General features: G+C 61.9%; 3 protein-coding genes across 3 annotated transcripts; 2 read left to right on the top strand and 1 right to left on the bottom strand.

Moving 5' to 3' along the window:
* Positions 1434–16779, top strand: E4F1 (E4F transcription factor 1). The gene is made up of 21 exons (XM_021086766.1): positions 1434–2449; positions 4827–4981; positions 6030–6132; positions 8796–8989; positions 9092–9212; positions 9289–9441; positions 9539–9708; positions 9981–10190; positions 10486–10594; positions 10704–10921; positions 11071–11269; positions 11353–11495; positions 11573–11635; positions 11719–13102; positions 13387–13547; positions 13649–13737; positions 13832–13915; positions 13988–14088; positions 14157–14269; positions 14359–14610; positions 14926–16779. Exons 1-14 carry the CDS (start codon positions 2290–2292, stop codon positions 12073–12075), a joined length of 2355 nt encoding a protein of 784 aa, XP_020942425.1. The 5' UTR covers positions 1434–2289; the 3' UTR covers positions 12076–13102; positions 13387–13547; positions 13649–13737; positions 13832–13915; positions 13988–14088; positions 14157–14269; positions 14359–14610; positions 14926–16779.
* DNASE1L2 (deoxyribonuclease 1 like 2) lies at positions 12961–16733 on the top strand. The gene is given in 8 exon segments (XM_021086768.1): positions 12961–13102; positions 13387–13547; positions 13649–13737; positions 13832–13915; positions 13988–14117; positions 14120–14269; positions 14359–14610; positions 14926–16733. Coding segments are annotated over 7 exon segments (903 nt in total). The 5' UTR covers positions 12961–13102; positions 13387–13403; the 3' UTR covers positions 14980–16733.
* Positions 15942–23716, bottom strand: ECI1 (enoyl-CoA delta isomerase 1). The gene is given in 7 exon segments (NM_001285973.1): positions 15942–16558; positions 18100–18278; positions 18348–18469; positions 19058–19204; positions 21380–21507; positions 23434–23547; positions 23636–23716. Coding segments are annotated over 7 exon segments (909 nt in total). The 5' UTR covers positions 23688–23716; the 3' UTR covers positions 15942–16391.

Raw genomic sequence — 24106 nt, 5'->3', positions numbered from 1 at the left:
TCTTGAATGCTGGCTTTCCCATTAATCCTTTGGGCAGCCTCAAGTGGGGTGTTCTCCTGGCCCTGTCTTCCCAGCTGCCGCCAGAACCGTAGAGCTCCACAACAACCCAGCTGGTCCTCTTCTGGTTTGTCCCTCTCAGAGCCCATCTCTCCTGGATCTTCCTTGCGGACACAGCAGTCAGAGGGATCCTTCGGAAACACTGACCAGCACTCACTCTGCTTACACCCCTGGAATGGTGAATGAGCCCCCCGTAGAAAGCAGCCCCACTGTTACCCCCGCCTAACCTCTGGCGACGTAACCTGTGCCTCACCCTTCTCAGCTCCTGCCAGGCCAAGGGTCCTCGCTTTCCCAGCTGGGCAGCCCTGACATGGAAAAAATATCTGCTTGGTGCCCTTTCAGGGCAGAGCTGCCCACTCCCTGCCCGGGCCGTTGTATCGTGCTTGGGCTCCCCTGGAGACTGGCCTTCTTGGAGTAAAAATGGCATCTGATTCCCCTGAGTCTCTGGAATCCAGCTGAGCCACAGAGAATAACTGAGCTGGGAGAGCATGCCCTATGGGTTTCTAGCCCATGACTCTGGACAGACTTGAGTTAGAATCTTTGGTCTGCCCTTGAGCAAATGTCCTGTCAATTCTGTGCCTCAGTTTCTTCATCGTTAAAATGGGGATGAGAGAGTTCTGGTTGTGGTTCAGCAGGTTAAGAACCTGACTAGTATCCATGAGGATGGAGGTTTGATCCCTGGCCTTGATCAGTGGGTTAAGGATCTGGCATTGCTGAAAGGTGTGGTGTAGATCCCAGATGCAGCTTGGATCCAGTGTTGCTGTGCTGAGGCATTCGACCCCTAGCCCAGGAACTTCCATTGGCCACAGGTGCGGCCATAAAAAGAAAAAAAATTAAAATAAATAAAAGCACTTAGCTTCAAAGACTAATTAAATACTACCTGAAAAAGAATAAAAGGAGGCGTTCCTGCTGTGGCACAATGGGATCAGTGATACCTTGGGAGCACTGGGAGCAGCTTCCATCCCTGGCCCAACGCAGTGGGTTAAGGATCTGGATTTGCTGCAGCTGCGGCTTAGGTCATGACTGCGGCTCAGATCTGATCCCTGTCCTGGGAACTCCACATCCTGCCAGGCAGCCAAAAATGAAAAAAGATAAGAAAAAAAAAAAAAAGAATAAAAGGGACCATTGGGAATTCCCGTCGTGGCTCAGCCGAAACGAATCTGTCGAGTATCCATGAGGACACAAGTTCGATCCTCGGCCTTGATCAGTGGGTTACAGATGTGGCTTGGGTCTGGTGTTGCTGTGGTGTAGGCCAGGGGCTGCAGCTTGGAATCGACCCCTGGCCTGGGAACCTCCGTATGCTTCAGGTGCGGCCCTAAACACACAAACGAAAACCAAAAAACCCCATTATGCTAAGTGAAAGAAACCCGATGCGAAAGACCATGTGTGTCATTCCATTTATGTGATATGTCCAGAAAAGGCTAAGCCATGGAGAAAGAAAATAGTTGCCAGGGGCTGGCGGGGAGGGGAGACGGGGGAGTGACTGGGTACAGGTTTTCTGTTGAAATGATGATGACTTCTCAAACTACATTTCGGTGGTAGTTGCACGACACTGTGTACTGTCACTAACAGTAAATTCTATGTGTACTTATCACAACTAATTAGACAAGAGAATAAAAGTCTTAGGGAAGCTACCCGTGAGCCATCCCCAACTCGGGGGTTGTCTCGAGGTCGCTGGGTCAACATTCAAGGGAGATTCTGTCATCCGAGAAGGGGTCGGGGACGGGCGGCGAACATCACTCTACCGGTCTCAGTTGGAGCGGTGTCCTGGCAGCGGCCCTCAAGCTCATATCCAGGCGGGGCACCCGTGGCTGCACCACCAGCTCAGGGCCGGTCAGGTGGCGCTGCCAGTCCGCCTCGCCCCTCTTCTCAGGCTCTCGAAGCTCGTGGAACCCAAACCCAGCGCTCCAATCGTCAGGGTGGCCCAGCCCCCTGCCGGGCCAAGCCACGCCCCTAGGGCCTTCCACTGGCTCCGCCCCTCCGCCTGTCAGTTCGCTCCACCGTAACCACACCCCTCCCAGCAGGCCCGACCCGTCTCTTCTCACCTAGGGTCTAGCCCCACCTCTGTGGTTCCAGGCCACACCCTCCGGCCCCGCCCCGCCGCCTGCCCATCAAACGCACCCGGGCCCCGCCCCATCGCCCTCAGGTCTGTTTCTCTTGCAGGCCTGGGCGCGGCCCGTTGTTATGACGACACGGTCGTAAATCCGCCATCTTCCTGCGGCGCGTTGCGACATGGAGGGCGCGATGGCAGTGCGGGTGACGGCCGCGCATACGGCAGAAGCCCGGGCCGAAGCCGGGCGGGAAGCAGGCGACCGCGGGGTTGCAGCGGCGGCGGCGGCGGCTTTGGCGCCCAGTGGCTTCCTCGGCCTCCCGGCGCCCTTTAGCGAGGAAGGTAACAGGGCCGGACGGGCCCGGGCGCGGCCAGGGTGGGGGCGGCTCAGACCGGCTGCCGGAGGCCCGGGTGGCCTGCGCTTCGGGCGTGACAGGCCTTTCCAGACCCGGTTCTTTGTGGAGCTCACGTCCCCCCAGGGCCCCTCACGGCCTTGCACGAGCCCCCGAGTTCCTCGGAGCCCCGGGCCCCTCCTGCGGGACTCCCATCACCCTCTTGGACCTAGGTGCCCACCCACGAATACTCACAGGTGTCCAAGCCACGGGGGCTGTCCGTGTAGATGTCTGCGACCGCTTCTCCCGCCAGCCCTGTTCTCAGGGCCCCGGCCTGGCCCCTCTCCGCCTCCGTGTCTGGGCAGGGCCCTGCCCTCCTCCAGGCCCCCTCACACTGCCTCTGACAGGTCTCTAGGGCCCTGGCCGGGGTGTGGCTGGAGGCTCCAGGAGGGCGGGGCATCGGGTCTCTCTAGCCCCGGTGGGAGGCAGCAGAGTCCAGTGGTGGAAAGCTGCAGGGCGCTCTGTCCCAGCCCTGCCCCTTCCTAGCTGTGTGATCCTCGGCAGGTAACCACACACCTCTCTGGATCTCCATTTCCCCTTCCAGAATGGGGATACTGCTGCTGCAATACTGTATTGAGCCCTTTTTCATTCTCTTATTATCATTCCTTCTGTTATTGTTGTTGTTATCATCATCGTCATCATTCCCATTTTGCGGATGAGGAAAATTGAGGTTCAGAGATGTGAAAGTCACCAGGTCCCTTAGCTCCTAAGTATCAAGGACTGACTGGTTGGATGCCAGGATTATATGACTCCTCTGCCTACTCGCTTAACTTCTGGGCTCTGCCACCTCAGGATGGGGTGAGGATCAAATAAGAGCATCATGTGAATCTCTGAGAACAGTTCCGGGGACACACGGAGGGCTCATTCACAGGGCACAGGTAGCTTGTGGAGCCAGAACTGTGCTGTCTACTTTCTGAGCTTGTCCCAGGGAGCTGTAGACTGGGGCCGGGCCGGAGGGGGTTGGCTGGTGATATTAGGGTGGGGGTCTCTGTCCCCACAGGATGTGTATTCTCAGCATATTTTTTCTTGTTCTTTCTTATTCCAGTTTGGGGAGGGGCAGTGCTACCCGGGAAGAGTCTCTTTGGAGGTGGCTGTGCCCTGCTGGGCTTTGCCCATGGCTGGGCCTGTCCCCTTCTGTGGTGGGGAATTCTTCAATAGCAACGCGCTGGTGCCCGGGCAGACTCCATGAGGGGGTGGGAGGGTTAGGAGGGGGCTGGCACCTCAGGGCTTGGCTTGTGACTGTGAGCCATCTGGAAGGAACCGCCCTCTGTCAGGTGGCCTCTTGTGGGCGAGTGGTTTGGCTCTTTGCTCAAGAATTCAATAGTCATTAGCTGGGCTCCTCTAAGCGCCAGGCTTGGGTTTGCCCCCGATGTGGGGCTGCACATGAGCTAGCGGGAACTGGCATACTCGTCCGAAAGCAGAAGGAATATCTCCCCATCCCTTGGTGCAAACAGCAGCGTGTCTGGGGGTAGACCCTCAAATTCAGGCTCTAGCCCCAACACTCACCAGCTGGGTGGCCTTGAATCTCAAATTGTCTTTCTAGAGCGGCAGTAATTATTTCCATTGCCTCAAGGCTCTGGGATGTAATGATGTCCCCAGTAAGGTGCCTGGCACGCAGCCAGGGGACTCGGGCCTGGGGCAGGCCTGGCTGGTGAGCGCAGATGGTGAGGGGCTCAGGTGCCATGGCCCTAGGGTGTGTTGCAGGTTCTCCGGGAAGTCCCACCCTGGGTGTCTTTGCTGGAGTAGGGAGGTGCTGCCTGCTTGGAACTGGCGAAGCACTAAGAGTGAGAAAGGGGTGGTCACGGGTCAGGGGGCCCCACCTCCCCCACGTCTGTTGAGGGCGGCCTCTCAGCTGGTCCTGTGGCCGTCAGCCCACCCCCTGCCCTCGACTCCTGCCTGCACACGCACACTGAGTCGGCCCATTTCAAGGATGAAGAGACGAACCCAGACATGGTCACTGAGGTGCCTGAGGGCACCTGCCAGCCCTGGCAGTCTTGAAGGTTCTGCCCTGTCCCCAGACCAGCTTGGGTGCACCCCTCTGCTTCCCGGCTGCTGCCTGGGCCTCTCCCCTCCTCTCTGAAATAGGGGCTTTGGGTTTCTGCCGCCCAAGCGTGTGGTCAGGGCCACCCCCTGCTGGACGCTGCTGTCCCTGGAGTTGGACACTGCTTCTGTAGCCCTCCCGAGGAGTGGGGCTGGCGCCCCGGGCACCCCAGAGTGTTTGCAGCCCCCTTGGGCCAGGGGACGGTGCCTGTGGTTCTGCCGTTGCTCGGTTGGATGTGGCCGGGGCTGCTGTCCCTCCCGGGCCCGCTGACTGCAGGCTTCCCCAGATGAGGACGACGTGCACAGATGCGGCCGATGCCAGGCGGAGTTCACCACCTTGGAGGACTTCGTTCAGCACAAGCTCCAGAAAGCCTGCCAGCGGGTCCCTCAGGAGGCCCTGCCCGCCACCCCTGCTGCCACTGCCGCACTGCTGGGTCAGGAGGTGAGCCCCACCCCTCTGCCATCGCGTCTCGTGCTCCCCCACCCCCAGCTCACCTGACAGCAGCAGGCGGGGGTGGCAGTAGGTGGGCCGACCTGCACAGCTGGGTCCCTGTGTCACACCCTCCAGCTGGGGGTTGGGGACTCCAGCAGGCAGGGCTCTGAGGTTTCCTGGCTGCCCTGGGAGGCTGGCCTTCTCAGCAGCCTCGGGCCGAAGCCTGCCCGGTGGGGGCCTGGGCTTCCTCCTTTTTTGGAGCCCGAGGGTTGGTCCTGGCTTGGGGGTATCATGATGGCATAAAATCGGCCAGCTTTGTTGCACTGCACGTGCACTTGGGGGGAACACAGTCTTCCCGAGGTCCATGGCACCCCTGGGGGGCCGGCACGCTCATCATCCTTGTCCGGGAGTTGGAAGCGAGACTCTGAGACAAGTCACCCGCCTTGGGCGATCCTGCCATGGCACAGTGGGCCCAAGCGCGTCTCTGCAGCAGCAGGTTTGATCCCCCGCCCGGCGCAGTGGGTTCCACTGTGTAGGTTGCAGCTGCAGCTCGGATCTTCTCCCTGGCCCGGCCCGGGAGCTCCATGTGCCTCAGAGCGGTCAAAAAAGAAAACAAACACAGGAGCCCCTTGCCTCAGGTCACCCCGGGTGTGGCCCAGAGGACAGGAGGCACAGAGTTGTATCTCTGCGATCCCGTGCTCTGTCCCTGACCCTCCTACAAGTGTCCCAGAAGGCCCCTGGCCACACATCCCAGGGGCTTGCGGGGGTAGGTGCTCACCTTCGTCTCTGCAGAGCCAGCTGAGCTTTAGCCTGGAGCTTCTGGTCACTTCGTGCGGGAGTCCTCCCTGAGGGTGCTCAGGGCTTCGCACGGGGCCCTTGGTGGCCGCAGGCATTAGAGGACGGGGGCTGAACCCCTGGGCCTAGAGTGGTGGGTTCAGGCTGGGAGTCAGGCTCAGTGCAGTGGGGAGAGAGAGCCCAGCCCCAGCCATCCCACGTGGACGTAAACCTAGGCGCTAGAGCCTGCAGACATGTCTCTGTCTCCTGCCCCCACTGGTAGGTGGAGCCGGCGGCAGGCCCAGAGGAGCCCGTCACCGTGGCCCACATCGTGGTAGAGGCGGCCGCTCTAGCAGCAGACATCAGCCACGCACCTGACATTGTTGGTAAGCCGGCTTGGCTGCACCGCGGCTCTTAGGGCTGAGGCACCGCCGGCCTGGTCGAGGCTGGAGGCTGGGGACCTCTGCTTCCTGTGCCCCTCCATGCCTGAGAGCACCTGGGCAGGGAGGGCCGTGGCCTCCTGTGCACCTTTCCCAGGGCACAGCCTGCAGGAGGAGCCAGCTCCGGGTACCAGCCTTGCCCTGCCAGGGAAGGGGCAGCCCGGAGCCCGGGCAGCCCTAGGGGACACTTGGGCCTCAGGGAGCCCTCACTTTGTGCGTAATCAAGAGCTGGCTGCCCTCTCCTGCTGCTTCACCAGACTGTCTCTGCCCGGGTTCTTCTGGAATCTTCCCTACTTTTCTGCCAGCCCCCAACCCCCATTCCTTATTCCACCCCACAGTTGGCTCTGGAGGGTCAGGCTGGGGTGTGTGTGGGGACGCTTGCTGCTCCCGCTCAGCCCTGATCTGCTCCTTCACCTCCCCAGTGCTCCCTCCCTCCCTCCCACGTGGGGGTGTGGTTCCCACCTGGATTCTCACTTGGCTTTGAAGAGCATAGACGCCCAGTCTGGCTCTTTGATGTCTGGCTCACTGATGTTTGCGGGGAGGGCGTGTGGGGGTGTGGACAGCTCTGGATTGGGTCCTGTGCTCATAATGGGGGACAGGCGAGCGTGCTGCTGGGGTGTTCCGAGGGCAGCCCGAGGGAGGCTGGGCTGGGCCTGATGCCACTGGAGCTTGGGGAGGGAATGGGCAGGGGCCTTGGTGAGGTGTGAGTAGGCACGCTGGACAGGAAGCAGGTTTGGGCAACAGATAGAACTTGGCCTTGGGAAGCCCTTGGGACCAGCTGGGGCAGGAAGCGGAGATGGAGGCGACCTGAGGGAGGGGAGCCTCAGAGCAGGCTGTTCTGCCAAGGTCCCACCTCAGGGAGGTGGCAGGACACCTCTTCCGTCTCTGTCTTCATGCTGCCTTTTCCCCCAGCATTCCTGGGACAAGGTCGGCTGCCTGTTGATACTTTGGGATTGGGGTGTTGACACGTGGGGGGTGGGGCCCTGTTCCAGCCCTGGCGTGGCGTTTGGTTTCAGGAAAACAGGTTCCCTGGGTTCAGGTGGCCCCCGACTAGGCAGGCCCTGCCCGCCACCCAGTGTCCACCAGGCCCAAGCCCCTGGGGACTGTTCCCTCTGCTCTGGGGTTCCTCTCTGGGCACCCCCTGCCTCTCTTGCATCCTTGGGTGCTTGCCCTTTGTAGGCATCCTGGGTGCCCCACACGTCCCCTTGGTGTCATCCGCTTAGTGATCTGAAGCTTAGGGTTGGCCAGAGTCCTAAACCACCAACTGCTGGCATCCTGGGGCCCGGGTTCTCAGTCCTCACCGGGCCAGGGGACACAGGTGATGGGAGGCAGGGGCGAGGGGGAGGGGGCTCCAGGCCTTTCTGCCTCTTCCCTGGGAGCAAACTTGTTATTTCTTCACTTTTCTTTTTGGCTGCCCTCACGGGATGTAGAAATTCCTAAGCCAGGGATTGAATCTGCACCATAGCAGCGACCCAGGCTGGATCCTTAACCCGCTGCACCCCAGGGGACTTCCAGACAAACTTGTAGTTTGGCCCTGGCTCAGGGCAGCCACGTTCCCCTCCCCTAACCCCTCCGTCTGCTGTGCGACCCTCACACTCAGGTCCTAGCCTGGCAGGAGACCCTGTTCTTTGTTGTTGTTGTTTGTCTTTTTTTGTGTCTTTAGGGCCACACCCACGGCACAATGGAGGTTCCCAGGCTAGGGGTTGAATTGGAGCTACAGCTGCCGGCCTACGCCACAGCCACAGCCACGCGGGATCCGAGCTGGGTCTGTGACCTATACCACAGCTCACGGCAACGCCGGATCCTTAACCCACTGAGCGAGGCCAGGGATTGAACCCATGTCCTCATGGATGCTCGTCAGGTTTGCTAACTGCTGAGCCACGACGGGAGCTCCAGAAGTCCTTGTTCTTTTGAAAATTCACGTCTGGGCAGAGGATGGTGAAGCTTCAAGCAGGCGGCGCGGGCATGCGCGAGATACCCTTAATGGCTTCTGAGTCACGGTGCTTCCGTCCTGTTCTGAGAGAATGGCTTTTATCAAAACACGCCTCCATCCTGATGGTGACGGTTTCTAAGAAGCGCTTCACAGCTGTTGCTCACATGTCACTTTTTTGTGCAGAAATTGTGAAGTGTGTTTACAGCTTAGCTTTGCACATTGTCAGATTTCTTTCACACCCGCGCGAGGTGCAGAAGCCCAGCTGCCTTCCTCAGGCTGCCCCGGGCCGGTGCCTCACCTGCCTGCCTTGAGACTGAGGCTGGTGAGCGATTCCCGAGGCATCGCCTCCTGTGTGAGCGGGAGCCGGGGCGGCGAGCGGGCCGCTGCAGCAAGCTGGCCTGTCTGTTGCCTCTGCCTGCTCTCTGCCCCTTGGAGAGGGCAGGACCCTGTGCACACCTTGTCCTCTTGTTTCAGGCGAGGGCAGCCCTGCTGAGCTTGCTCTGAAGGCCTGGAGCCCCCCCGGCCGCTCCATGGAGTCTGGGGAGAGCCTCCCGCCCTTCCAGGCTGAGCCGGTGCTGCGTGCTGGTGCCGGGGGTTGGGTGACACGGCTGCCCTGCGCCCCCAGGAGCGTTCCCGGGCCGGCACACCCAGGCTCAGCTGCTCTGCCTCTCCTCAGGTGGCGGACACATCAAAGAGGTCATTGTGGCCTCTGAAGCAGAGCCGGGGGACAGCGAGATGGCAGAGGCCCCGGGCAGCCCCCGCCATCAGGGGCCTGGGCTCCCCGGGGAGGGCGAGCAGGCCCAGGTCAAGCTGCTGGTGAACAAGGACGGCCGCTACGTGTGCTCGCTGTGCCACAAGACCTTCAAGACGGTGAGGCCTGGGGGCTCCGTCGGAGGGCACTGCAGGGGGTGCCGGGCCTCCTTCCTGCTCCTGCCCAGAGGGCCGCCTGAGCCTCCCGCACCTCCCCCGCAGGGCAGCATCCTCAAGGCCCACATGGTCACCCACAGCAGCCGCAAGGACCACGAGTGCAAATTGTGTGGGGCCTCCTTCCGGACCAAGGGCTCGCTTATCCGGCACCACCGACGGCACACAGGTGAGCCCCACCGCCTGCGGCGGGGGCCGAGGCATGTCTGCCGCTCCCCCCGGGGCTGACCGCGCCCTCTCGGCAGATGAGCGCCCCTACAAGTGCGCCAAGTGTGGGAAGAGCTTCCGGGAGTCGGGGGCGCTGACCCGGCACCTCAAGTCCCTCACCCCGTGCACGGAAAAAATCCGCTTCAGCCTGAGCAAAGATGTGGCTGTCGGCAAAGAGGACGCTCCCGCAGGTCAGTGTGGCGGGGGCTCCCTGCCCAGCCCTGGCTGCTCCCTGGGTGCCACCCTGGTCGGGTGTTTCTCAAGGCCTCTCTTGCTTCTGCCGTAAAGGGTCCAGTGCTTCCTCTGTGGGGACTGTCACATCATCATCGGTGACAAGCGAGCCCATGGAGACGTCACCCGTGATTCACCTGGTGACAGATGCCAAGGGCACTGTTATCCATGAAGTCCATGTCCAGATGCAAGAGCTTCCCCTGGGCATGAAAGCCCTGGCCCCGGAGGTGGGGACAGGTCAGGGGTGGCTTTGCTCGGGCACCAGGCTCTGTTCTGGGCACCGGCCCCAGCCGGGACAGCCCTGACCTGGGCCTGCTTGCCTGGCACTGACTGGTTGCGGGGGGTAGGAGGAGGGGAGACGCAGGGCGGGTGGGGGAGCATGAGCTGGGGTGAGGTGGGCGGGCGAGCGAGGGCCGGTGGGGCGGCTGTGGGGTGTGGTGGGCGGGAGCCGTGTGCGGGGCTGCCTGGCCAGCCCCCGTCCCTTCGCCTCTGCCTGCAGTCCCCAGGCCCCGAGGACCTTCCCAGTTCCGGGGAGGGCAGCCGTGAGAACCTGCTGCATCAGGCCATGCAGAACTCCGGCATTGTCCTTGAGCGCGTGGCTGGGGAGGAGGGTGCGCTGGAGCCGGCCCCTCCCACCGCCTCCAGTCCCCAGCCCCTGGGTGATGGTCCCCCAGAGCTGCCGCTGCTGGAGGTGGAGCAGGTGGAGACAGTAGGTGCCTGTGCTGCTGGGGTGCTTCTCGGGGGTGGGGGGAGGTGGCAGTTGACTTTGGGTAGGGAGTCACCCCGCTAGCTTGTCCGTCACCAGCCTCCTTGCTCTGCTACCTGCGGTGTGCCGTGGCATCACTCCGCAGTGACCTTGCCCCCTGACCAGTTTACTGCTGTCCCTGGGCCAGGGACAGAACCTCCCAGGGTGGGGGGTGTGCTTCCGTCTGGCGTCCTTGGTGCTGCTAGAGCCCAGCCTGAGTGGGTATAGTGGGTGCTGGAGGTGTGCTGTGGTCCCCCAGCAGATGGCCAGCCAGGCCTCAGCTGTGCCCAGGACCCACCCGTGCCCTCAGTGCAGTGAGACCTTCCCAACGGCGGCCACCCTGGAGGCCCACAAAAGGGGCCACGCAGGTGGGTGGTGGGAGGCGAGGGTGTGGATGGCCACCTGGGGGCTGGCAGCGGGTGGCCAGGGTGGGGCCCTTGGGCGGTGGTCCTGGCCTGAAGTGGAGTGTGGCCCCAGGGCCGAGGCCGTTCACGTGCATGCAGTGCGGCAAGGCCTTCCCCAAGGCCTACCTGCTCAAGAAGCACCAGGAGGTACACGTGCACGAGCGCCGCTTCCGCTGTGGGGACTGCGGGAAGCTCTACAAGACCATTGCCCACGTCCGCGGCCACCGGCGCGTCCACTCGGACGAGAGGCCCTATCCCTGTCCTGAGTGCGGCAAGCGTTACAAGACCAAGGTGGGTCCCTGGCCCCCGCCTCCCCACGCCCTCCGCCCTGAGCTGGATCTGCCCCTGATTCCACCCCCGCCTGCTCAGCCGGGCCCGGCCCCTCCAGGGGCGCTGGGGACACCGAGGCCGCGCCAGCCTGACGGTGGGTCTCTCTGCAGAATGCCCAGCAGGTGCACTTCCGGACGCACCTGGAGGAGAAGCCGCACGTGTGCCCGTTCTGCAGCCGAGGCTTCCGGGAGAAGGGCTCGCTGGTGCGGCACGTGCGGCACCACACGGGCGAGAAGCCCTTCAAGTGCTACAAGTGCGGCCGAGGCTTTGCCGAGCACGGCACGCTCAACCGGCACCTGCGCACCAAAGGTCGGCGGGGGAGGTGGTGTTGAGAGGGCTGAGGGGCTGGGGCCGGGGCCGGGGCTGGGCCCTGACCGGACTCCCCGCCGCAGGGGGCTGCCTGCTGGAGGTGGAGGAGCTGCTGGTGTCGGAGGAGAGTCCCGCCGCCGCCGCCGCCGTCCTTGCCGAGGACCCGCACACCGTGCTGGTGGAGTTCTCGTCCGTGGTAGCCGACACCCAGGAGTACATCATTGAGGTGGGTGTGGGGCCGCTGGGCCGGGCCGGGCCCGGGCCTGGGGGGCAGGACGGGCTGACCTCCGCTCCTCCGTCCAGGCCTCCGCAGACGACGCGGAGACCAGCGAAGCCGCGGAGATCATCGAGGGCGCCCAGACAGAGGTGAGGGGCTGGGGGCGGGCGGGCGGCAGGGGCAGCCTGGACCTCTCACCCGGACGCCTGGGCTGAGCCGCAAGCCCCTGCAGGTGGATAGCCACATCATGAAGGTGGTGCAGCAAATCGTGCACCAGGCCAGTGCCGGCCACCAGATCATCGTGCAGAACGTGACCATGGACCAGGAGGTGGGGCTGGGCCCCGAGGCAGCCGCCGCCGACACCATCACCATCGCCACCCCCGAGAGCCTGACGGAGCAGGTGGCCATGACGCTGGCCTCGGCCATCAGCGAGGGCACTGTGCTCACGGCCCGTTCGGGCACGCGTGGCTCCGAGCAGGCCACTGTGACCATGGTCTCTTCGGAGGACATTGAGATCCTGGAGCACGCGGGGGAGCTGGTCATCGCCTCGCCGGAGGGCCAGCTCGAGGTGCAGACGGTTATCGTCTAGCCTGGCCGCCTGCAGGGTCCTGGTAGGCTGGGCAGGGTGGGGGGCGAGGACCCCGAGTCCCCCAGCCCATGCCCGCCTGGCCGAGTACAGGGAAGGTGGGGCGAGGTGTTCGGAGGGGATGTGGGGGTATAAACATACAGAGCTTTTGGTTGCTTTACAATAAAACATGAAAACTGGCCGCTTGTGGTGTTGGGGCAGCCTCGGGGCTGGTGCCACTGCCCTGGCAGGTTCCCCCGTGGCAGCCTCCGCCTGCCCAGGCCTCCCTCCAGACTCTAGTGCCTGGTCACCCCACAGGGCTCCTGACTGGGCTGGCGACACCTCGGCGGTGTGTGGGTGTCATTGGCATGTGGACGGGCAGCCTCCCGCCACTGCCCTGCCCATTAGGAGCTGTGACCCCAGCTTCCTGAGGCCCCAGGGAACGTGGGAGGGGTTGTTTGCTCCCTGGTCTCCAGCCCTGGGGCCCCCCGGGGGCCGGGGAATGAGGCTGGGAGACCCGGGAGCCTTGGCTTTTCACCCCGAGGTAATAGCGTGTAGGAGAAGCAGCAGATGCTGGGCCACAAACGGGGCTGGTCTCCCGGTTGTGTGTGTAGCTTCCCTGAGGGAGGCAGCTTGTAGAGGGAGGCTCTGGGTGACCTGGTTTCTAGGGGCGGGAGAAGAACCAGATGCCAACCATGGCATGGCTGGCCCTCCTCCCCAGTCCTGATGCAGCTCTGGCTGGCAGGGCCTTCCCGTGCTGACGGGCTTGGGGACGGCAGAGCAGGCTCAGTGCATCCCCTGCTGCCCGGCCCGGGAGTCTGGGGAGGGGAGCTGGGAGTTATTGCATCCAGCTTTGTGGAGGGGGCGGGACAGCACAGCCCAGCCCCTCCCTGGGCCAGGGCTTCAAATACCCACGGAGCTGGGGTGCCAGAGGTGCTTCTGGGCCAACTGCAGTCTGGAGCTGCAGACACACCCCGACCTGGACCTCCCCTCAGACCTCTCCAGGGACCAGGATCCTGAGCCTGTGACACAGCCTCTCCACATCCTTCAGGTGAGTGGTGGGGCGGGTGCTGAGCAGGGGGCTGGATGGGATCCGGGTCCTAGTATTTGGGCCTCAGTTTCCCCAGGGAGTAGGAGGATGGCCATGGCCCTGAGCCGAGAGCATCCCCCTGGGGAGACTGGAAGAGCCGCAGTCGAAGGATGTGCTTCGTGCCAGCCTGTGGTGGGCGGCAGATCCTGCCTGGCTCTGGGGCCCTCGCAGCAGGATGGAGAGGGGTGGGCTGGTTTGTCCCGTTCCAGGTCCACGCTCACACGGCCCATGTCTGTCCCTCGAAGCCTGCCAGCTCCACACCATGGGTGGGCCTCTGGCCTTGCTGGCCGCACTCTGGGCTCTGGGGGCAGCCAGAGCCGCGGCGCTGCGCATCGGAGCTTTCAACATCCAGAGCTTCGGGGACAGCAAAGTGTCAGACCCGGCCTGCGGAGGCATCATCGCGCAAGTGAGGCCCTGGTCCCCGGGCGGGGTTGCAGCAGGGCTCCAAAGCGGCTGACTTGCCGCTGGTAACGCCCTGCCCCGCCGGCCCCGCCCGCCCCGCCCCAGATCCTGGCCGGCTACGACATCGCGCTGGTGCAGGAGGTGCGAGATGCGGACCTGAGCGCCGTCGACTCCCTCATGAAGCAGATTAACAGGTGTGGTGGGCAGGGCCCAGCGGTGGGAGCCGGGGCCACGAGCCCAGGTCCCCGAGCCATGCCTTGATCGCGGGCCTGGCCCGCATCTCTGCAGCGCGTCCAGGCACGAGTACAGCTTCGTGAGCAGCGAGCCTTTGGGTCGGGACCAGTACAAGGAAATGTACCTGTTCGTCTACAGGTGAGGGGAGGGCCGCGGGGGGGGGGGCAAGAGGGGGCACGCTCAGGGTGCCCACCCACCCTCTGCCCCCAGGAAGGACGTGGTGTCGGTCATGGACACATACCAGTACCCGGACCCGGAGGACGTCTTCAGCCGGGAGCCTTTCGTGGTGAAGTTCTCGGCGCCCCGCTCTGGTGAGGCCCCGCCCCTCCGCAGGCCCCGCCCCCGAAGGCCCCGCCCCTGACGCAACCCCCACCTGCAGCTGCCCAGGAGGTGGTGCTGGTTCCCCTGCACGCGGCGCCGCACCACGCTGTGGCCGAGATCGACGCGCTCTACGACGTGTACCTGGACGTGATTGACAAGTGGGGCACTGACGTAAGCCCCGCCCCCACGGCCCCGGGTCCCGGAAGGCACGCCTTGGGGCCCGCTGTGGTGGCCGGAGGCTCAGCTTTGCTGCCTCGCAGGACTTGCTGTTTCTGGGCGACTTCAACGCCGACTGCAGCTACGTGCGGCCGCACGACTGGGCGGCCATCCGCCTGCGCAGCAGCGAGGTCTTCAAATGGCTCATCCCGGACAGCGCCGACACCACGGTGGGCAACTCTGACTGCGCCTACGACCGCATCGTTGTCTGTGGCTCCCACCTGCGCAGGAGCCTGAAGCCCCAGTCGGCCGCCGTGCATGACTTCCAGGAGGAATTCAGCCTGGACCAGAGTCAGGCGAGTGTGGGGTGGCGGGGGCTAGAGGGGCGCAGGGTCCCAGGGTTTCCGGGAGTCCGTCAGGCCCCGCCCCAGAGCACCTGGTGCTCCCCTCCCTGCGCTCGAAAGGGCTCACAGGGGTTCACTTTTGACTAAATCCAGCACATCCGGGATGGCAGTATAGGAAGCCCAAGGCCATGTTCCCACTCCACCTCGCAGGCCTGCCCCCCAACTCCAGATGCGCTGGGCCCCCTGGGGGGCAGTTTTCTGGGGTGCAGTGGATGGAGGTTGGGCTGCTTGGCAGGGCCTCTGAGGCTGGGACCCTTCTCCCTCCAGGCCCTTGCCATCAGTGACCATTTTCCTGTGGAGGTGACCCTCAAGTCGCACTGAGCCCTGCGGTGCAAGCCCCATCGAGCCCTTCTGGGCAGCCAGCCAAGCCCAGTGAGGCTGCAGGGTGGCATCGGCTGGCCTGGACAAACGACGGGACCCTTTGAGCCCTTTGCCCGTCTGTGAAGCATGATGCCACCACCCACCTCGGGGGGTTGTGAGAAACACCTTGCAGAGCGCTGGGCACTCGGTAAACATGATCCAGCACAGGGAAGACCGTACCCAGCCCAGCCACGTCGGTGCTGACACCTCCATGTCCTTTCTTAGGCCGCAGCCCTCTTGGGGCACAATTCTTGGTCCTGCAGCCCAGCAGGTTCCTGGCCCAAGTTCCCTTAGGGGACAGGGACAGCCCGGTCTGCCCACTCCATGTCCTGCTGGGCACTGGCCACCTCCACACTAGGCTGGCTCTAGAAGGCAGCCCCCGTGCTCACGTGCGTGGAGTGCTAATGCCCAAGGCCCACCTCCCGGACCACGGGGCTCCTGCTCCAGCCTGATGCCCAGGCACGCGGGTGTGCAGGTCAGGAAGGCTGGCCGGCTGCCCCCAGCTGGTTGGGGGCCCTCGGACATGTGGAGCCCCCACCGTGGTGAGCAGGTAGGCTGGGCCGAGGTCATACCCCTGGAAGTCGACAGCACACTGTGGTACGGCCCCTTCGGCCAGGCCTTCCTGGGCAGGGGCCATCAGGGAGGAGAGTGGCCCGTGCCCCGGCCAAGCTCACTGCCTAAGAATTGGGAGCAAGCAGAGCTGGGTACACAGGGTTACTGACAGGGGCCCCCTGAGGTTTCTGGTTTTCGAAGCAGCTCATCTTTGGCAGGATTTGGGAAATGGCCTGAATTACATGGGAGGGAAAGACCTGGTTTCAGAAGTTTGGACAAGCTTTTCTTGCTAGATCTTTCCAACGTGAGAATTAGGACACTAGCAAGGTAAAACATCTCGCAAGAAATGCCTCCCTCATCCCTCTCCAGGTCACCCCCACTTCTCCGAACACGCCTTCCACCCCAAAGTGGTGCAAGACCTTTCCCCTGGCGGGGTTTTGGGTGACTTGTCAGGGCCCACAACTCCCTGGCCTCCTGCCTCCAGCAATCAGGCATTCCACCGCCAGGGATGGGAAAGCCAAGCACTTTATTCAGCTCTGGCAGAGGAGACACTGGTGACATCATGGGGGTCCAGAAGGCACCCCCTGCCAGTTAACGATGCCCGGATCAAGACACTGCTTGCCAGTTGCGACCCCTGCCCACCCCCCAGGCACAAAAGGCACTCCGGTGGGGACCAGCCTTGGGGCTGTAGCTGGGAGGAACAGGGTCTTCTAGGAGGATCAGAAAAACAAAGCTGCAATTACTTCTATGCGGCAAAGTACCTTATTTAGATCCCTTGGGACCACAGGGCCCCCCAGAAGGGTGCAGGGGCCACCGGGCCCTTAGCCTTTCTTTTGTTTGAGCTTTTCTAAGTACGTCTGCAGGGACTTTTGGATGGCGTCTTTGGAGATGAAGCTGACGAAGTTCTGGATGTCGGCGTCGCGCTGCTTCAGCAGGCGGTCTGCCGTGGCCTGGCGGATCATGCTCTTGGTTAGCTGCCGCGCGTGATCTAAAGAAAACGAGGGCCACGGGGGAAGACGCAGCTGTGGCACAGTGGCATAAGTCCCCGCCTCTTCAAGAGAGTGCCAGCAGGAGCTCTGCCGGAAACCTTAGAACGAACACGCTGTTCCCTACAGCCCGCCAGTTTCTCTTAAGAGCACAGAAGATGACCCTGTAAAAACTGCCTTTGTGACGTGTTATTTTCCCTTGAGTATATTGCTGGGGACATTTTTTCCATGCCATGAAAGTATTCTTTTGCACCCTAATCAATGGCTGCGCAGTATTCAGGCCCCTGGGTCAGGCAGTGGCAAACCTGCCCCCAAGAGCTAGGAATGGTTTTATGTTATTTTCTCTCTTTACGGCTGCCGCTGTTGCACATGGAAGTTTCCAGGCTAGAGGTCCAATCCTAGCCACAGCCACGTGGGATCCGAGCTGTGTCTGTGACGTACCCCACAGCTCATGACAACACCAGGTCCTTACCCACTGAGCGAGGCCAGGAGTCAAACCTGCATCCTCATGGATACTAGTCAGGTTCTTAATCTGCTGAGCCAAAAACAGGAACTCCTGGTTTTGTTTTTATAGATGAAAAAAAAATTTATTAAAGGGTCATATTTTGTGATATGAAAACTGTATGAAACTCCGAATTTAGTGTCCCAAGGAGTTCCTTCATGGCTCAGCAGTTAATGAACACGACTAGGACCCATGAGATTGTGGACTGAAGCCCTAGCCAGGGAATTTCCACATGCGGCGGGTGCGGCCCTGAAAAGCAGCTTTATTGGAACACACACTTGCTTGGTAGCACACGTGCTCCGAGGCCGCCCTTGACCTCCAGCACCGAGTGCCATAGTTGGGGCAGAGGCTGTGACCAATGAAGATGACAGTTTCCCTGGCTCTTTAGACACTATGCTGCTGCCAGCCCTGGTCTCTACCGCAACCACAGCCGGTGTGAGCAGCCCTACTTCCATACCCCAGCTGTCTGTGTAGTGGCCTTGTTAGGAAAAGGGTCCTTGCAGATGTAACTAAGACGAAGTTGGAGTTCCCGTGGTGGCGCAGTTGTTAACCTCAGGAACCATGAGGTTGTGGGTTCGATCCCTGGCCTCGCTCAGTGGGTTAAAGATTCGGCGTTGCCATGAGCTGTGGTGTAGGCCGGCAAATTGTAGCTCCAATTTGACCCCTAGCCTGGGAACCTTCATGTGCCGCGGGTGCGGCTCTAGAAAATACCAAAAAAAAAGACAAAGTCATCTTGGATTCAGGGTGGGCCCTAAATCCAGTGATAGGTGTGCTTAAAAGGAGAGGGAGGTGTGACACACAGACATGGGAGGGAGACGGCTTGGGAGGGAGACGGCTTGAGAAGGCGCCATAGGGGCGGGTGGGTGGGGGGTGCAGCCACCGCCAGGGAGGCCCAGACACTCCCTATTGTGAACAGCTCATTAGTGAATTACTGGAGGACTTCCTGTCTCACCAGGAGCTTCAGGGTGGGGAGGGCGAGGGTGGGGGCCTGCCTGCCTGCCTCCTGTACCCACAGAGGTCGCCCCTCCCTGGGCTCCTCACCTGGAACAGCCAGCCACTTGGCCATCACCGAGAGCGCGGTGCTCAGGAGCTGGTCCTCAGGCACCACCTGGTCCACCATGCCCACCTGGAGGGCCTCTGCTGGTGGCAAGAGCGACCCCAGCTGTAAGGCCTGCTCAGTGGCGCGATGCCCGATGGTGTTCATGATGCTGTCTTTGAACCTGGAAGCAGATGGCATTCACTGGGGGCTCAGGGCTCCCAGTGGGGGTGGGCACGGCTCCCGGCCTTACCAGAAGGGGGCGACAATGCCCAGCAGGGTCTCATTCAGCCCCATGAGGTACTTGGGGTTGTCAGCCAGGACCCGGTAGTCGCAGGTGAGGGAGAGGAGGCAGCCCCCAGCCGGGCAGGCTCCCTGCGGGGGAAGCGAGGCCACAGGCTTGCTTGGTGCTGCCACAGCGGTCGCATTCCAGAGCCAGGGTCCTGTGGCGGGTGCCTGCAGCCCTGCTATGCGGGGGCTGGGCACAGTGGTCACGGACCAGCAGGGTGGCCAGCTCACCTCTCAGCTGCGTGGCAGAGCAGCAAGCGCCTCAGCTCTCATAGGCTTGTCCAGAACCTCAAATACCAAACAAGTACCTAGCCTGGGCTGTCACCTCCTGCCACGCCCCACAGGGCCTGTCGCTGTCTCCAGCAGGAGGTCCTCGAAGCTTAGCCTCCCGCTGCCCTCATCTTACGCACCCCCGCGGTCCCCTGCCCTCCCCAGGTTAGGCCACAGTGACAGTCCCCAAATGTGGATCTGATCCCGCACCCCCATACGCCTCTGGCTGGGTCCTGCCCCTCGTCACCTGTCTGTAAGGGTGTGCTCACCTCGGATCCTCTGAGGGGCTCCCCGACCGCCCCCTTCCTCTCTGAGGGCTTCTGGAGGCTGGGGCCACGTCCTCGCCCCACCCCGAGGGCTGACCCCCAGCAAGCCAGCACGGCCTCTGGGTGGCGGGCCACTCACGTTGATGGCGGCGACCAGCACCAGGTTGGACAGGTAGAACCGCAACCACATCTCCTGCACGGCCTTCCAGAACTCGGCGTAGCGGGCCGGGTTCCTCCCGCACAGCTCCCTCAGGTCCAGGCCGCTGGAGAAGACACTGGGGCAGTCCTGGAAGGTGGGGGGCCAGCCCCGTCAGAGGTGCCCCCGGCTGCGGGGGCGCGGGCGGAGGCTCCCGCTCTGAGCCCCCCACAGGCCTGTCTCCTCAACCGCGTCCTGCCACGAGCTCCTGCCCCCCCACCGCCACCCACTGACCCTCAGGTCAGTACAGCTGCTTGCAGAGGCTGGGCAGGTGCATGGCCAGTGCCATGGTGCCAGCGCTGCAGGGCGGCCAAGGCAGAGGCATCTCCTCTGGATGCGAGAGGGCAAGCCGGTCATCTCAGCCCAGGAGTCCTTTGCCAGATGGACTGGGGGCAGGGGGGCGGCCCTGGTCCGTGACTTCTGGATTGCACAACAGGTCCATCACAGCCGACCTCCGTCCCCAAAAAGGACAAGGTCAAGCCCGCACCCCAGGACCTGCGACTGTGACCATATTCAGAAACAGGGTGTCTGCAGGAGTGACCAGGTTGGGACGAGGCCACACCAGAGTGCAGGGATCCTAAATCTGGACACACAGACACAGGGCAGATGGCCGTGTGAGACAGGGAGCGGCCACCAGGAGCCCCCAGAAGCTGGCAGAAGCCAAGGAACGGTTCTGTCCCCAGAGGAAGGGCTCTAGATGCACACGGCCCCGTGGACGCCCCAACTTTGAACCTGTGGCCTCAGGACTGTGAGGGAATACCCGCCTGCTGTTCTAACCCCTGAGCTCTGGGGGTCCTGCCGACGACACAGCAGGTGCACAACACAGAACACAACGCACGGACAGACACATTTCTGGGGAGACGCTGCTGCAGCAGGGAGAACGCAGGCTTCGGAGGGACTGCTCTCTGTCCCTAAACGCAGGTTAGGGGCCCCGACAATCATGGCTCTTCCCCTCTTTCATTCCCAAGGGCCTGGTTCTATCACTTTTAGAGCATGATAAAGAAAATGCCATGCTATGAAATGACATCTTTTTTTTTTTCCTTTTAGGGCCGCGCCCGCGGCATATGGAGGTTCCCAGGCTAGGGGTTGAATCGGAGCTGCAGCCACAGCCATGGCAACATGGGATCCAAGCAGCGTCTGCGACCTACACCACAGCCCACGGCAATGCCAGATCCTTAACCCACTGAGCAAGGTTGGGGATTGAACCCACATCCTCATGAAGCCTAGTCAGGATTGTTAATGGCTAAGCCATGACAAGAACTCCCTGAAATGACATCTTCAATGGAGTATTTTCAGAAATGACCCTGGGTGAAAAGCTGGAGGTGGGGCAGACAGGTCCCTGGGATTACCCGTCACCAGCCCCTCGTGATCGATGCCCACCACATGGGTCCCACCCTTGTGGGACAATAACACAGCCCACTCACTTCTGTGGGATGGGGCAGGGCTTGGATCTGCAAACCCCAGCCTCATGGTACCTGCTGGGAGTGTGGGTGAGGCTGGCCTCTGAGGGGCCCTCCCCGGGCACAGTGACAGTTCCCCCATCAGAGGCAGCTGGGCCTCTGGGCCGCCCCAGGGCAACCTGAGGTTTAAGAAAGCAGGTGCAAGCCCACAGCGGCGCCTCCAAACATGAGAGAAAGGGATGGTCGGCTTCCTGCTCCTGTAAAGGTGGCAGGGCCCAGTGTCTCCCATTTCTAATACGTGGTACTCAGCCTAGGGGACACGCGTGCTGGCTGAGGTCCCTAACTTGAAAGGGGACTGCGGGCTCTTCCTGACCCAAGAGCCCTGTTGTCACCAGCGTTTTCTGGCTTGTAGGGGGCAGTGCTCACGTTCCCCTCGAGAACTCAGAGGGAAGACGCCCGCCCTCTGAGAACTCGACTCTGCCCAGAGAGGAACGGAGAGCACGGTTCTGGGGCAGCCCGGGCGCATGGCACAGGAAGCTGCTGCCAAGTTGGCACAGGATCTACCCTTTGTGGAGTCCAGGGGCCTTCAGGTGATCCCCAGAAAGATGTCACCGTCCTCAGGCACTCCGTCCCGGGGTGTGGTGCGTGCCCCGGGGGCCGGCCCCACAACCAGGAGGGCCTGAGGTGGAGCAGCTGTCTCCTGTGGAAGAACCACCGGTCCACGGCCACGGTCCCCCTGAGCCCCACGACGAGCCCCAGCCAGGACGACAATCCCCAGAAGGCCGGGGGGTTCTCCGCACCACGGGACGGGTGGTCTGGACTCTGATCAGAGACGGCGGGGCCCCGGGGGCTGAGGGGCACCCACCGATGTCAGGATGACACCGCGGAAGACCTTGTCGTTCTCCAGCTTCTCCAGGCTGATGACGAGCTCCGTCAGCAGCTCCAGGCTGAGGCTGTTCACCGGGGGGTTCCTGAGCTTCATCACAGCGACCCCTAGTCAGAAAGCCACGAGGACAAAGCTCATGCCCAGCCCAGTGAGGTCCCCCCAGCATCCTGCCCCCTCAGCCGGGCCACGGGAAGCTACACGGGTTTTATTGGCTTTGAAGTGAGATTCACATAAGGTGAAATTAACCATTTGAAAGTTAATAATTCAGGGAGTTCCCGTCATGGTGCAGTGGTTAACACATCTGACTAGGAACCATGAGGTTGCAGGTTTGATTCCTGGCCTGGCTCAGTGGGTTAAGGATCTGGTGTTGCTATGGCTGTGGTGTAGGCCAGCAGCTACAGCTCCGATTAGACCCCATATGCCATGGGTGTGGCCCTGAAAAGACCAAAAAACCCCCCCAAAAAACAACAAAAACCCCAAAGTACCTTTTGTACCTCTTCAAAGGCAACCCAACCCAACCCAACCAAACAAACCCTTTGGAGACTTTTAAGAGGTGTTCACAGGGGCCAGGTAGGAGTGATTTCACTTGTGGCTCCTGCTTTAATTAAAACAAGTGTCTGGGAGTGCCTGTAGTGGCTCAGCAGAAATGAATCTGACTAGCATCCATGAAGACGCAGGTTTGATCCCTGGCCTCGCTCACTGGGTGAAGGATCTGGCCTTGCCATGAGCTGTGGTGTAGGTCGCAGATGTTGCTCGGATCCCAAGGTGCTGTGGCTCTGATGTAGGCCAGTGGCTACAGCTCGGATTTGACCTGTAGCCTGGAGACCTCCATCTGCTGTGGGTGTGGGCCTAAAAAGACAAGCACACACGCACAAAACACCCAAGTATCTGCTGGGCTCTGTATTACTAAAGCTGAAAACACTGTATATCAAAATACTTTATGTTCACATTCCAATTTAATAGCTCCTGATGAAGGAGCACATGCTCCAAAACTTTATTTTTTTGTCTTTTTGCCTTTTCTAGGGCCGCTTCCTGCGGCATATGGAGGTTCCCAGGCTAGGGGTCGAATCGGAGCTGTAGCTGCCAGCCTACACCAGAGCCACAGCAACGCAGGATCTGAGCCGTGTCTGCAACCTACACCACATCTCAAGGCAACGCCGGATCCTTAACCCCTGAGCAAGGCCAGGGATTGAACCCGAAACCTCATGGTTCCTAGTCGGATTCGTTAACCACGGAGCCATGACGGGAACTCCCCTTTTTTTTTTTTTTTTTTTTTTTCTTTTTTGTCTTTCTGCCTTTTCTAGGGCTGCTTCTGCTGCATATGGAGGTTCCCAGGCTAGGGGTAAAATGGAGCTGTAGCCGCTGGCCTACGCCACAGCCACAGCAACGTGGGATCCAAGCCGTGTCTGCAACCTACACCGCAGCTCAAGGCAACGCCGGATCCTTAACCCCTGAGCGAGGCCAGGGATTGAACCCGCAACCTCATGGTTCCTAGTCGGATTCGTTAACCACTGCCCCACGATGGGAACTCCTAAAACTTCAAAAACAGAAACATTTTTTATCTTCAGTGAAGTGGGGGATCAAACAGACTATTGACCTTAACACTTGGACTCAACAGAAACTCTGTTTTCCTTTTTACAGAAGTACTTGCGGCTAAGAAGTTCCCAGGCCAGAAGTGGAATCCGGCCAGCCAGCACCACAGCGGATCCGAACCGGATCTGCGGCTTCTGCTGCTGTGGCAATGCTGGACTCTTAGCCCACTGAGCGAGGACAGCGATCGCACGTGCATCCTCACAGACTCTATGTTGGGTTCTTAACCCGCTGAGCCACAGAGGGAATTCCAAGAAACTGACTTTAAAACTGAGCTTTATCTCGCAGCCTTTCCAAGTTCGATAGCTTTCACTGGGTCTGGATGTCGGTTCCGGGCCCGTGTGGCGCGGGCTCCGCCGCCAGCGGCCGCCGCGTCGTGTCCTGCCTCAGCACCTGCAGCAGGCTCTCGGCCGCCGGGATCCCGCCGCGATCCGGGCGCTTACCTGCGGCCGCGGCCGGCTCCACCAGGACGTGCTGGCTCCCGAAGCGCCGCGCGCCGTTCCTGATGCCCGCTGCAGCCTCCGTCCGTCCGAGGGCCACGCCGCGGAGCAGGGCCCCTGCGAAAGGCAGCGCGAAGCCAGTCAGCCTGCCGCCCCACCGGGCCAGGCCCCCGGCGCCCCGGCCCCCCGTGCCCCGGGCACGCACAAGGGCGGAGCAGGGCGCGCGCCGGGAGGCGCAACACCGCCGTCAGCGCCATCTTGACCGCACTGAGCGGGGTCGCGGCCTGACCGCCCCGCCCCTTCCGGCTCAGCCGGCCCCCGCCCCCCTGCCCTGGCCGCCCCGCCGGAGGGCGGGCCGGGCGCAACCAAGGTCACCGTCGGGGCCAGCGGGGAAGCGGGCCAAAGGTGGCCAGTACTTCACCTTCACCCATAGCCGCGGGCAACTGCGTTAGCTGCCGAGAGGGCTGCGAGCTGAAGGGGTTCTAAGGGGGTTTGGGAACCCTGGCGAGCTGCCTTCTAGATTCAGGGGTCACAGCTGAAGCAACCAGATCACACCCACAGACGTGGGCACTGGAAGGGTGCTAACGGGGAGCTTAGAGTCGTAGTGCGCACTCCGGCCTGTGGGTGGCAGCTACAGCTGGTAGTTTAGCCACAGGCATGGGGGGGGGGGATCATA

This window comes from Sus scrofa, chromosome 3 (assembly GCF_000003025.6).
Source record: "Sus scrofa isolate TJ Tabasco breed Duroc chromosome 3, Sscrofa11.1, whole genome shotgun sequence".
Taxonomy (NCBI): domain Eukaryota; kingdom Metazoa; phylum Chordata; class Mammalia; order Artiodactyla; family Suidae; genus Sus; species Sus scrofa.
This window is presented reverse-complemented; position numbering and strand designations above follow the sequence as displayed.

Coding starts and splice junctions, on each gene's coding strand:
- E4F1 (XM_021086766.1), top strand. CDS start 2,290: ATGGAGGGCGCGATGGCAGTGCGGGTGACGGCCGCGCATACGGCAGAA. Junction 10,922..11,070: donor GCAAGCGTTACAAGACCAAG/GTGGGTCCCTGG, acceptor GTCTCTCTGCAG/AATGCCCAGCAGGTGCACTT. Junction 11,270..11,352: donor CCGGCACCTGCGCACCAAAG/GTCGGCGGGGGA, acceptor TCCCCGCCGCAG/GGGGCTGCCTGCTGGAGGTG.